General features: G+C 40.1%; 1 protein-coding gene across 5 annotated transcripts in view; it reads left to right on the top strand.

Annotated features, from left to right (window-relative positions):
• The window catches only part of PAM (peptidylglycine alpha-amidating monooxygenase), a 262,884-nt gene that overhangs the window by 211,967 nt on the left and 37,060 nt on the right, over positions 1 to 13,857 (top strand). For 3 of the 5 annotated variants that reach the window (XM_075932068.1, XM_075932066.1, XM_075932067.1), the window contains exons 15-16: positions 6,737 to 7,045; positions 13,391 to 13,520. In XM_075932068.1, the coding sequence (XP_075788183.1) occupies positions 6,737 to 7,045; positions 13,391 to 13,520 (439 nt within the window). The remainder of the gene's footprint in view (positions 1 to 6,736; positions 7,046 to 13,390; positions 13,521 to 13,857) is intronic. The other 2 variants (XM_075932070.1, XM_075932069.1) reach the window with 1 other exon arrangement.

Below are 13,857 nucleotides of genomic sequence, written 5' to 3'. Positions count from 1 at the left end.
TTTGCCAAAACTCACTCACTAGGCTCTTGCCATTTTGATGCCGGACTATTGGGAGTGCCGTACAATTGGATACCGGACTATTGGAGTTTTACTGTATATAGATAATGTGTATATAAAACTGTAGTGAATATTCTGATTTAGACATGCTCAGAGTCTTGAGTGCTTTCTGCCATTACTAAACCAAATATAGTACTATATCCTTTGCCAGTCATAGGGGAAAGTCAAAGCAAATAATTATTACTCAGATTTTTTTGTCTACAGTAACTTAGACAAATTAGTACATGTATAGCACTGAGAACACTATTATCTGTTCATACCATTCACCACAGTGTCTATTAAGCATCTTTTCTCCTCTTGTGGGAAAAGGCCTTAATGTGTTTCATTCTGTTTGTTCAAAATTGTCCCTGTTGTAGTCTTTGTGGCACAGTATAATCAATCTTTCAGCTCAAAGGTTAACACAAACTGCTGTATTCCCAGGACAGAAAGGATATGACAAAAATACAATTTGTAGAGGGAAAACACTGTATGACCTCTGGTAGTGAAAGGTCTTCCAACACCTTCTGTGAAACAGAATAATTTAACAAGTGTTTTATGCTAACTAAAATGAATTACTATTGATGTCTTTAATCATACAAAAAGGGGGAATTGAAGTGCGGAATAGTTGTAATCATTTTTAATAAAAGAATAGGAAGAGTATAGGTATGTGTGACGGGGCAGGCGCCTTGTCCGCGCTCCCCCGCACTGAACTGGGCACCGGGGCAGAGAGCGGGCCCCCGGGAAGGCGGGCGGACGGGAGAGGTCCGGCCGCGGGGAACCCGGAAGCCAGGATAGGAGGACCATTGAAGTCCGGGGGCGCCGGAGCTTTAAGCCTCGGACCGCGATCAGGGGGTCAGTCACTAGACAAGTACGCCCCTAGCGGAACGTGGGCTCACCCGAACTCGAGGTGACCACAGGGAACACGGTAACAGTATGAAATTTATGTTCTCTTATAAGTTTCTTTAATATATTAGCTGTCATATTATGGATACTCCAATGACTACACAATTGACCAAAGTCATTTTAATAGCACTAGTTTTCTTCATAAGTTTATTTAATTAGCATTTTATTAGGTGTTTATGTATTTCACATAAGAAAAACATAACAATGACCCTACCATGTCAGACCGATGGTCCAACTAGCCAAATATCCTGTCTTCTGACGGTAGTGAGAGCCAGATACTTCAGAAGGAATGAACAGAACATTTTATCCATCCCCTATTGTCCAGTTTCATCTTTTGGCAACCAGATGCTTAAGGACACGCAAGTATTAGGGTTCATCCCTGATGTTCTTTGCTAACAGTTCCATAGTTATATTTTTTGTCTTTGCAACCTCCCATGGTAATGAGTTCTACCGATTGTCTGTACTGTGTGAGAAGAAATTCCCTTAGTGATTTTAAACTTGCCGTCTATTTAATTTTATTGGGTTACTTCTGGTTCTTGTGTTCTGTGGAGGGATAAATAATATTTCCATATTCACTTTCTAAACATCCACCAATTACAGTTTTATAGACCTCTTTCATATCCCCTTTTAATCCTTTCTTTTCAAAGCAGAACAGTACCAGTCTTTTTAATCTCTCACCAGATGGAAGTTGTCCCATACCCTTATCATTTTTGTTGCTCCGCAGTATAGTTTTTTCAGTTCTAATATATCTTTTTTGAGATGGGACAACCAGAACTGAATGCAGTATTCAAAGTGTGAGGCCACTATGCATTTTATAGTGGCATGATAAACCTTTTTATCATTTATTTCTTTCCTAATGGTTCTTAACTTTTGGTGAGCTCTTCTGATTGCCACTGTACATTGAGCAGATGTTTTCAAAGAAATAGCCACGGTGACTCAAAGATTTCTTGCTTAAATAGTAACGGTTAATTTAGACCCCCACTATTTTACATGTATGTTTGGTATTTTATTTTCCAATGTGCATTACTTTGCGCTTAACAATATTGACTTTCATCTGCCATCTTGTTACAGTCACCCGTTTTGTGACATCCCTTTGTAACTCTTCACAGTAAGTTTTAGGCTTAATTTTTCTGAGTAATCTGCAAACTTTGCCACCTCACTGTTTACCCCATTTTTCAGATAATTTCTGACTGTTGATCAGCATTGATCTCAGTACAGATCTTTGGGGGACCCTGCTATTTACCTGTCTCCACTGTGAAAATTGATCATCTTCCTATTCTTTTTTTTCCTATCTTTTAATCAGTAACTCAGGTATTCTCAAACTTTGTAATACCGTGACCCCCTAAAATTCTAAATGAATTTGTGTGACACTCCCTCCCCCCCCCCCCCCCCCCCACTGCTCCATGAGTAAAGGGGAAGTTGGGGGCAGCGGGGCTGGCTGGAGGAGATCAGGCGGGGGAACTGGCCAGTGGGAAGCAGGACTAGTGGGAGAGGGGGAAGTTGGGGGCAGCAGGGCTAGCCAAGAAAACCGGCCAGCAGGAAGCAGGGCTGGGGGGGGGGAGGGCATGCAGCAGGGCTGGCCTGGGGACATCAGGAGAAGGAGAGGAGAACTGGCTGCCGGAAGCAGGGCTGGCGGGGCAGTGGGGCTGGCCGGGGAAGATAGGGAGGAGAAGTGGGGGGAGAACCGGCCAGACGGAAGGGTGGTGGAGGGAGCGCAAATTGGCCGGCAGGGAGCGGGACTGACCCGGGCACATGCAGATCCCAGGGCTCTGCCCGTCCCACGCACAGTCTCGATGACGTGCAAGTGAGTTCTGCTTCAGCTCCACCACGCGCTGGAACAGCGCTCAGGAGCACGTACAAGTAGGGCTTCCCTTCCTCCCCAAGGCATCACACGCAACCAGAGGCTCTCAGCGCTGATCATGCCCTGCCTCCCAGCCCCTACCCTGCCCCTGCCAGGCTTCCATCGGGCGCCTAGCTGGAAAACTAGAAAATACTGGACATTGCACATGTCCGGTATTTTCTCAAATTTTTTTACCGGACTGTCCCAAAACCCCCAAAAAATGGACTGTCCTGCGACCCCCTTTAAGTTGCTCGTGACCCTCTTGGGGGTCGCGACCCACAGTTTGAGAATTGCTGCAGTAACTGATACTTAGAGAACCTTTCTTTTTATCCCATGACTGCCTGCTTTGCTTAAGACCTTTTGGTGAGGGACCTTATCAAAACTTTGTGAAACTCAAGTTAATTATATCCACTTGATCAACCTTGTCCGTACTTTATGACCTCTCTATGGATTGTAATAGATTAGTGAGGTATGAGTTCCCTTTACAAAAGGCATGTTTATTTTTCCTCAACATATTGTGTTCATCTATGTGTCTGATAGTTCTATTCTTTATTGTGTCAGTTAGTTTGTGTGGTAAAGAAGTTAGGCTTACTGGCTTGTAATTGCCAGAATTGCCTAAGGAGTCTTTTTTAAAGATCAGTATTACATGTTATCCTCCAGTCATCTAGTACTGAGACTGATTTAAGCAATAGCTTACATACTGCAATTAATAGTTCTGAAATTTCAGATTACTTTGGTGAATACCATCTGGTCCTGGTTACTTACTACTGTTTATAATTCATCATTTTTTCCAAAACCACCTCTCCTGATGCCTCAATCTAAGACAGTTCTTCAGATTTGTCACCTAAAAAGAATGGCTAAGGTATAGGAAGCTCCATTCTTCTTCATTGAAGACTAATGCAGAGAATTAATTTAGTGTCTTCACAATGGCCTTGTCTTCCTTGCATGCTTGTTAGGACCTTGGGTGTCCAATGGCCCAATTGATTGTCAGATTTCCTGCCTCTGCTATACTTTAAAAAATGGTTTCTTACCTAATTGGTCTTAAAATGCATTTTTTTTGGCCTGACTAATTATACATTTACACTTTATTTGCCAGCGTTTATATTTTTTTCTATTTCAATTAGTAGGATTTGACTTTCAATTGTTAAGATACCAATTTGTGTCTAACTGCCTCTTATTCTGTTGCCACGATGGGTGTATAGTTTTTTTTTTTTAACCTCTTACTGCTCTTTCTTTTAGGGGTAAGGGAAGATGGGGTACATTTAGTTTGAGCCACTATTATGGTACAGTATGGTTTCCATGCAGCTTGCAGGCATTTCAGTCTTGTGACTGTTCCTTTTAATTTCCATTTAACTCAGCTCCTCATCTTTGTGTTCTTCTTTTTCAAGTTAAATATTGCTGTGGGGAATTTAATTACATTATGGTTGTTATTTCTGATTGGTTCAGTTAAATTCACCTCTTGGATCTGACCCTGTGTGCCACATAGGACTAAATAAAAAATTGTCTCTTCCCTTATGGATTCCAGGATCCCAAGAAGCAATCATTAATGAAATCTGGAAATTTTATCTCTGTATCCCATCCTGAGGTGACATGTTCAGAGTTAATATGAGGATAGTTGAAATCCCCCATTATTATTGGGGTTTCTGCTTTTGTAACTTACCTAATCTTCCTGAGTATTTCATGGTCACCAGCCCTATTCTGATCAGGTGATTAGTAGTCTAAGGATACAGTTTAGGGAAAGTTACACGCAAAGTGGCTGCATGTTACAAAGATTACAAAGTTGCAGTTTACAGTAAATTTGAGAGTTACACAGATTACAAAGATTGGCAAGGATCACACTAAATTGCATTTTAAAACCTTAGACCTTACAGTTTGGTGTAGCTTTAGAAAATCTATGTATATAAATCTAGTGAGCTGAGGCGGAGGCTTTTTTATGCAACACATTTCATCAGGGTAGTACAGAAGCCAGGAAAGTTCCCCACAATAGCAGGACCATTCGCCCGCTTACATAAGTAGACTTGCTCCAGGTCAGCGTTTCTCAACCTTTTTCTTTCTGAGGCCATAACATGCTATAAAAACTCCACAGCTCACCTGTCCCACAACTGTTTTTCTGCATATAAAAGCCAGAGCTGGCATTAGGGATTAGCAAACAGGGCAATTGTCCAGGACTCCGCACCACTGGGGGCTCTATGAAGCTAAGCTACTCAGGCTTCAGCTTGAAGCCTGGGTGGTAAGACTTGGGTCAGAGGGACTTTGGAATTCTGCCCTTATCCTCAGTGAGTTTATTGCCAGCTCTTCTTGGTGGACCCCCTGAAATCTGCTCCTGGGCACCCAGGAGGCCCCTAACCCCTGACTTAGAACTGTTGCCTCAGGCAATCCCTACTGCAGAGCAGAAACCAAAAGAAAACTGCTCAAATCTGACTCAGAATTATTAGGAGCGCCGGGCTTTTCTTTTAGTCAGAAATAAAGCCCTTCTTTCTGTTTGCCTGAGATTCTAGCAACTTGAGCCCTTTTCACCTTCACAGAATACAATATGATGGACACAAATGTCTGGGGTAGTGGGTTTATGAATCTGTGTTTGGACAAGTTTGTTGAATTTAGCAGTAGGCTGCTATTTAGAATGGGTTTTTCTGTGGCATTCAAGCATAGATAGCATAACAAATTTTGTTTGGGTCTAATTTGCTTTGTTCATTTTGCTGAAATTGGCCCTCTTACTTCATCTATCATTATCTGACAGAAGTTTTCACCTGGGATATTCTTTTTCAAAGTCCAGGGATTAGAAGCCTAGTTGAAATCATTGAACCAGGACTGTTTATAAACATGACAGAATCTCTTTGGGTTTTTTTAAAGACTTAATTTTCCCCATACCAGGTTAATGATGATGAATTATCCATGAACAAGTGAAGCTTAGTTATCTTTCTGACTTCTTACTACTTAATATAAAACTTTTAAAATATATATATGGTACTATAAAGGTAATTTAAAATTAAATAATGAATTCCTTAATCATAATTTATCTCTTCATTAGGTGTATATAAAGGGCTCCTCACTATGTATTTACCACAAGTGGCCCTGATCCAAAAAAGGTTCCCCACTCCTGGTTTACAGGATTAAACATGAATCAGGCTGGTTAAAACCACTTCAGACTGGTCTAATTTTGGCAGGAAAATATACATTTTACACTTAGAATAATTTTTCGTTTTCTGTGTTCTTGATCCAACATTATAGAGAGAGCTTGCTGGAGGCATGATAGATTATGAGACTGCATGCTGACTTGTTACAATGCTATAGGTACAATTGCTTCCTGTTTGCTTGGGAAGTGATTTTTAGGAAAGAGTCTTCTGAAATAATGGATTGAAGAATGCTACTATGTCTAGTTAAAAATTGTCTGTAAATATATCTTGTAGATAGGGAGTCTGCTTTCTGCAGCACGTTATGTTGAAATTATTGCAGATTAGGTTTTCTTTCTTGTAGCTTGGGGCAACAATACTTTTCAAAAAAGATGTTTTGAAATGTATGCCTATTATCATTGACTTCAGAAATGATGAAATTGACAAGGCTACAAAATTCTCATCTTTCTTTTATAAGTCTGCAGTTCTTTTGCTTTTAAATCCAGCAGAGTGCTCTGTAAATATTTTTATTGAAATTCTTGTTGAAATATGGATGCATTCTTTTATTCCTAAGAAACTCTTTAGAGAGGTGATGTGCTCTTTTTTGGTTCTGAAATGTCAGGAAAAAATTGGCATTATTATGTAAATTAAAGATTATAAAGGGTTGATATCTCTTCATTGCCATAGGCTCTTCATTCAGATTGATGAAAGAGAGAAAACAGTTCACTTACACTAGCCATACCAATGACTGTATGAATACTTTCTTTGGTTAAACTGTATAAGACTTTATAATCTTTCATAATCTCCTTCCTCCCCCCCACCCCATCTTTTCTCTTTTTTTGTACAGGTGATTTCTATTCTCTCATTTCCAAGCTGCTAGGAGAAAGGGAAGATGTTGTTCATGTGCATAAGTATAACCCTACCGAAAAGGCAGAATCAGATCTTGTAGCTGAGATTGCTAATGTAGTGCAAAAGAAGGATCTTGGCTGGTTTGATGGCAGAGAGGTTACAAATCATGATGAAAGGGCCAATACTAGTCTCGCCAGAGACAGGATTCACAAATTTCACAGACTAGAATCCACCCTGAGGCCACCAGAAAACAGGCATTTCTCTTTACAGCGTGGTGAGGGAAGTTGGGAAAAAGAACATACAGAAGGTGGGTTAGGGGTTCATTTTAAGTAATGTACTACAAAGTAAGAGCTGTGATCCACATTAGCAAAATCTGAAGGGAATGTAAGTTGATGCTTGAAATAATTTCACAAAAATATCAAATTATTAAAATTTTGACATATCTTGGTGATTACATAAATCATAAACTATTCCCTCCCATTATAAAAAGAGTCTATAATCTGCTGAAAATTTGAGTTAAAATAATCAGATACAAATAGTTTATTTTGGGGGCTGTTAAACTGAAACACTGAGAGTTGAACAAACTGGTTAATTTGGCATTCTGCTAAATTGAAGTAAACGCACATTGCATATCACAGTGAATTCAGGTGTTTATTTTTCCATTTATGCAACTAGCTTCATTTGAAATGACTATTAATGAAGGTGATCTTTACACCCTTGTTGACTCTTTCAACTGACTTGTCTGGTCACACATCAAGATTTTACAAGCTTTATTGCTTGTCGTTCCCTTCCCCTAAATGAGGAAGTAGTTATTATTGAGGAGTACTCCAGAAAGTCAATATTTATTTCTGTATTTCAAACCAGGATTAGCAACTCTAACTCATGGATTAAAACACGTTCCCTTCAGGTTTCTATGACAGCAAAAGCCATAAAGGCATATTTGTTTTACTTATGTTGTGGTCTCTGTGATATTGATTGTGTTTAGTCTTGCTAATGTGGAAAGGCAAATATAACAGCATGTGAAGAGTATCTCTTAAAAGTATCTGCTATGTATGTGTGGCAGCCATTTGTGTGTGTCAGAGCTGTAGCAGCACTGGCTGCCTTTATGTTGCAAATAGCCAGCTTGCTGATTCAAAATACATTTTCCTTACCAACATAAATTATTCATCATCCATTTGTTTTTTATTTGCAGTTTAAAATATTAGCATGTAATGACTTCTGCTTACATGCACTTCAAATGCAATATAATAATCTCTATCTATAAGATTTAGAATTTAATAGAAAACCCAAGAAGTGGACTTATAACATTGGGTGTTGCTATTTGCTTTAAATAAAATACAGCCACAGTTATTGGCCAGAAAGGCAGGGAGGAAAGGATGAGGAATATTCATTACTATGGGCCTGAATTTCTTTTCCTGTATACAAGTCTAATAAATCAGGAATATTACTATTAAAGACAGTGAAGTTCAACTGCTAGCACACAGAAAATCAAGCCCTATAACCAAGAAGTACATATTTTCCTGCAAAATTAATTCTCTAGGTCCAGAAGGTTAAGCAATATGATTTTGAAAAGAATATATTTGGGTAAGTTCCTTTCTATTTTAACTGATTGAGTGGGTGAATGTCAGGTAACTTAATAAAATCCTGACTTGCTGCACCATTTGCTGCAGACTATTCATTTTTTTAAGTATTTTCAGTTACAGACTAACATGGCTACCCCTCTGAAACTTTTGTCCCATTTGGTATGAAATCTTAATTACGGAAAGAAGCAGCAGCTTGTTTTCATTAGTGGTGTGGTGTCAGTATTTTTGTTTGCAAGCAAAGGAGTTGGTTGCAAATTTTTGAAACAAGAAAGGCAAAATTGAAAATTTTTCTTTAAATATTTTAAAATTGAAGTTTATTTTCCCTTTTTAATCTGTATAGCACTGCTTATTCACAGAAATTCTGGACAACAAGGAAGTTATCAGCGCCACCTTTTGGCAAAAAAATGATTATAATAAAGTGGAAAATCTTCAGTCACACATTACTTTCTAGAAGGGAAAATATGCATACTAACATATGTGTGGGTTCTTATGTTTGGAAAAAAAACTAGATATGTTGAATGCAAAATTAATTTAATTGTTTTACTTATGTAGATTTTATTAAATAATAATGGTACCATCCTGTTCTATGGCTGCAGATGAAGATAGGAAAAATAAAACAATCTCAAATTTCACATTCTTAGTTGCCAGTTCCTGTTGTCAAGTTTGTGATTCTTAAAGTTGAAACGCCTAAGGTTTCCTAGCACTAGATTCACTTTCTATTTAAGTTTCTAATTTCAGTTATATTTCACTTTTGTTTTTTTCAATATCTACATCTCAACATTTTTCTTACCTAAATTGGTAAATAACTTCCATGTGTGTATTTGTATACATATGTATGTGTATGCACCCACGTACCATTACATTCATCTTCAACTAGTATACCTATGAGTGCTGCACATCAGGATGCCCATGCAATCCTGCACTCTTTCTGAGGGCATGTTTACACTAGGGAATTATTTTAAATTAAATCCCCTTATTTCGAAAGAACAAGGTGAGCGCCCACCATACCAAGCCTGTTGTTTCAAAATGATTGGCTTGTTATTTCAAAATAACTCCTGCTTGTGAAGAGGAATTATTTCAAAATAGTTATTTCAGGAGTTATTATTCTGAAATAAATAACTTGATAGTGTAGACATAGCCTCAGAGATTTAAGTCAGCAGTATCTGCAGGTCTGTGCCTGTGCTCTGGACATCCTTGTGTGCTGCTACAAGGGAATGAAGGGAGGGGGCAGACCCACTGCCATTCCAGCCTTCTTGTCCCAATATGGGCTCCCCTCACCATTAATACCAAGACCATGGCACCAGTTAAGATGACCATACCAAAAATCCATTAGGAAAACAACTTTGAATGGCCTTTGAAACTAAGACTCTAAACCCAGCTAAAGTAGTCACCGGGTACAGTTTTTTGTATCCAGGCCTGAAGGGTACCCCCATTGCACTTTGGTAACCATCTTACAGCAACTCCTGGGGTCCCTATGCAGAGTAACTAGAACCAGAAAAGCTCTTATTCTATGAGAACCACTGAATTTCAGAAGAGCGTGAATCACCATTATGGAGTGATAACAAGAGACTCTCCACAAGTATTAACTAACCTCCCAGAGCTGCTTACCCTCTTACCATGCCACCTTCAATGATACTTGTCCTCTGGTACAGACATGGTCACCAGTCACTGTAGAGTCATTACCTAACCCACCATTGACCTTCATTACCAGTACAATAATAAGACATTCTTTGGGCCTCAGTACTGACTCTACTACTGGTACCAACACCATGTGTCCGTTTGATAGGTATGATGATGGCCTCTCCAATTCTGACGTGTCTAACCAAGATTCCTCCACATTATAGTCTCCTGGAGGTGGAAACTCCCAGCAGAAGATTAACCCATCAACCCTGGCAAGGACGGCCTTGGGTCCTACCCTCTTCTTTTATGTCCCGGCACCGAGAGCTTATTGCAGCACCTTATGACAACCACCTTTACAAGGTCCCATCTCATAAGACATGTCTAGAGAAACATCAGCCACCCGTGGTTTCTCTTTCTGCTAGGTGAAAGAGAAGAAACACTGCCTTCCCACAAATTGTCCACCTCACCACTGTCATGCTTCCCGCATCATGTTACGTTGAGAATTTCATGGTCTTTCAAAACATTATTAAATATACACTGGTGAGCCTATGTATTCCATTGGAGAGTATACAGAAACTCCAGCATTCCCTGTCAGACATCCTGCATACATCTCCTCAAGGTTACCATCACCTTTCTCATGCATGATGCCCTCCTGGCCCTAGCACATATGATGTGGCAATACTGCTGCTATACTGCAGGCTGACAAAACAATACTACGTGCCTCCCAAGGGCATGGAGCATTGTTTTCTCTTACCCTGACATCCAACTTCCTGGCTATGGAGGCCATTAACAAAATGAACAGTCAGCTCCATCTGGCAATGAACTAAAACATCTGGACCTTCTGGGCCACAAACTATTCCTTAGTCTTTTTGCTATTTAGAGTAGCCACTTAACAAGCCCTTGTGGCATAACACAATTTTACAAACTATTCAAAGTCTTTCCATTTTTATTGACCACCTGCTTCAGTATTAGAGGGAACAGTTTCAAGCCTTCTGAAAACAAAGTGTCTCCCCAGGCCTGACTCAATGCTCTTTGAGAAGCCAAGCAGTAGATACTGTTTCATAGACCTGATTGTCTTGTTTTACAAGTAACTTTCAATTTTTATATGATGGAAAAAGAGACTTTGATTTTAAAAACACTTATCTAAACAAGCAGTAGTTATACAGAAATATCCTTACTGCGTTTATATCAACAAATAAACAAGATGGCCACAAGACCAGCCAGTATTGTTCATTCCATTGCTTCACAGCTGAAAGGCATAACTCAGATTTCTACATGGATTATGATCAGAAATTCAGGCCTGGGACACACACAAGAAATATTTCGAGCTTATTGCAAGTAGTGTGATAGTTCATACGGAAAACTCCTCAATCTCTATAGTGTTTACATTTTAAAATGAAAATGTTACATCATTTTATTTTATTTGAAAATAAGTATAGTATATATGAAGCCATTGGAAGATTGTAAATCAGAATGATTAACTGAGATTATAGCTGCCGCTACCAATGGCTTTGGTAATCTAATACACTGTAAATCCATGCTGGATGGGATGGACAAAAGATGGTTGAATTTTAGGTCTTGGGACACAAAGCTATTAGATACATTTCTAAAGTATTTTATTTTGGCCAAGCAGTCCCTGAATTCACTTAATTTCATTGCTAGAAGAATAAGGTGGAACAGCCCCCCCCCCAAAATTCTTCAGTGCTGAAATAATTTTGTTACTGTGGTGTAGTGGGCACTGCTCATCCCAGACAGGCTGGAGCAGACCGTGACTTGACAGGCTGGAAAAGCCCCCTGCCATGAGTAACCAGTTGAACACTTCATTTAACCAGTTAACCACCTACCTGAGATTTTACATGTCTACTTCCTAGCTTTATTTTTTCTTTTTGGTTTGGATATGATGATAAATGGTTTCATGGATAAGGAGATGGACTCATATTAGTAGAATGGCTCTCTTATTATATTCCTATGCTTTTGACATACATTATGAAAATCATATCTGGGTTACGTAAAAGTTAACTGATATATATGTCCTCAGAAATAAAATGGGTCATGAGATAAATGAGTACAGATCTTCCCTACCCCACTCCACTTTTTAGGTCTTTTCAGATACTACTTAATAATAATGTGTAGCTTTTTTTGTTAATAAATTATTTGGGGCTATGTAATTTGTGATCTCAGGATATGCAGGCTCTGCATAAGAAAGGAGGTGGTTGACTCCTGAAAGTGGACGAGTAAATCCAGCAAACTATTTAAAGTTTGTTTGGACCCACATCATTGTTCATTCTTTTGTGTTGCTTCCTTCGTCCCTGTGTTTTTATAGAACATTCTTGTTTTGAAAAGCATGATAGGCTCTCCCTGTTTCTTTTCAGTCACCTATTTTTATACCATTCTAAACTGGAAACTATTAAAATAATTTTACATGTTGGACCTCTCTGGTCCAGCACCCTTGGGACCTGACTGGTCCTGAACTAGAGAATTTGCCAGACCAGAGAAGGTCTGCCAACAGCCTTCAAGTCCACGCTGCTTGCAGCCTGCCCCAGCAGGCACCCTGCCTTGCTCCTCCCCCCCCCCCCCCCCCAAACTGGCTGGGTTGCTTGCCCAGCTGCTGCCAGTTCCCTGAGCAGAACAGGCTCTGGCTCCTGCTGTGGTGCTCTGGCCCCGTTTGCCATGGGCTGCCGCTGGGCTCCAGCCTCAGTTCCCCCACTCCAGAGGACTGCTGCAGGGCTCTGGCCCTGTGTTCCTGGGTGCTGCCAAGGGACTTCAGCCCCATGCTGCCACAGGACTCTGGTCCCAGCCCCACACTCCAGGGGGTTCTGGCCCCATGCTCCTGGGGATTGCCAGAAGACTCCAGCCCCACACTGCTGTAAGACTATCGGGGGACTCTGGCCCCAGCCCTGCGCTACTGTGGGGGCTCCAGCTCCAGTCCTCCGCTGCCTCCAGCTGAGTACCAATGCTGTTTTCCCCAGTCCCAGCTGTCCCTTCTGCTCTTAGGCTCCTGGGCTCTCTGGTCCAGGAGCATCCATGGTCCTATCAGACCACGGATGTTGCTGGACCAGAGAAGGCTGGTTTCCAGAGGTACAACCTATAATAAAATGTAACTAATTTATGAATAATACAATTGTGTTTAATTAAACATGCTGATTATTTGAGATAGGTTCATATACAATTGATGATAAAACAATATGCTGTTTTTAGCAGTATGCTAAGATGGAGAAGAGAAAATCAAAGACAGGGTCTCAATTTTTCTGCCATTTTTCATAGCTCAGATGCCACTGCTTGTGCATGATATACATTTATCATAAGAAAATTACTGCTTGGAATCAAATGGCAACACATTTAACAGAAATAGTGCATGCAAGGTAATTTGCATGTCCTATCATAAAGCAGTTAATTTTCTACCAATTTCATATTGTTATATAAATACACTTCATTTAATTTCTTTTTAGATTTCCACATAGAAGAGGCTGTGGACTGGCCTGGAGTAAACCTCAAACTCGGCCAAGTTTCTGGATTGGCTCTGGACACTAAAAATAACCTGGTTATCTTTCACAGGGGTGATCACGTGTGGGATGAAAAGTAAGTGGATGTTCTGTCAAGTACAGGTTGAACCTCTCTAGTTCAGCACACTCTGGTCTGGCAACATCCATGGTCCAGCATCATTTTAGTTAGCTTGATGTCCAATCATCATGGGTGTGGACAAGTTTCCCACAGTCCCATAAAGTTTGTTTACAGCCACCAGCCCTGGCTCTCAGTGTTCTGTACTATTATTTAGCTTTAATTTACCCCTAAATGTCTTCTAAGATCCCTAAAAGCAGTGAAAGTGTTGGTAATGCTGCTAGACAATATTGACTTCCCGTGGTTTGGTTCCGCACCAATCAGGTCTCGAGGGTGCTGAACTAAAGCGATTTTAGTC

Source organism: Pelodiscus sinensis, chromosome 6, assembly GCF_049634645.1.
Source record: "Pelodiscus sinensis isolate JC-2024 chromosome 6, ASM4963464v1, whole genome shotgun sequence".
Taxonomy (NCBI): Eukaryota; Metazoa; Chordata; order Testudines; family Trionychidae; genus Pelodiscus; species Pelodiscus sinensis.
Note: the sequence above shows the minus strand (reverse complement) of the source record. Positions and strands in the feature narration are given on the sequence as shown.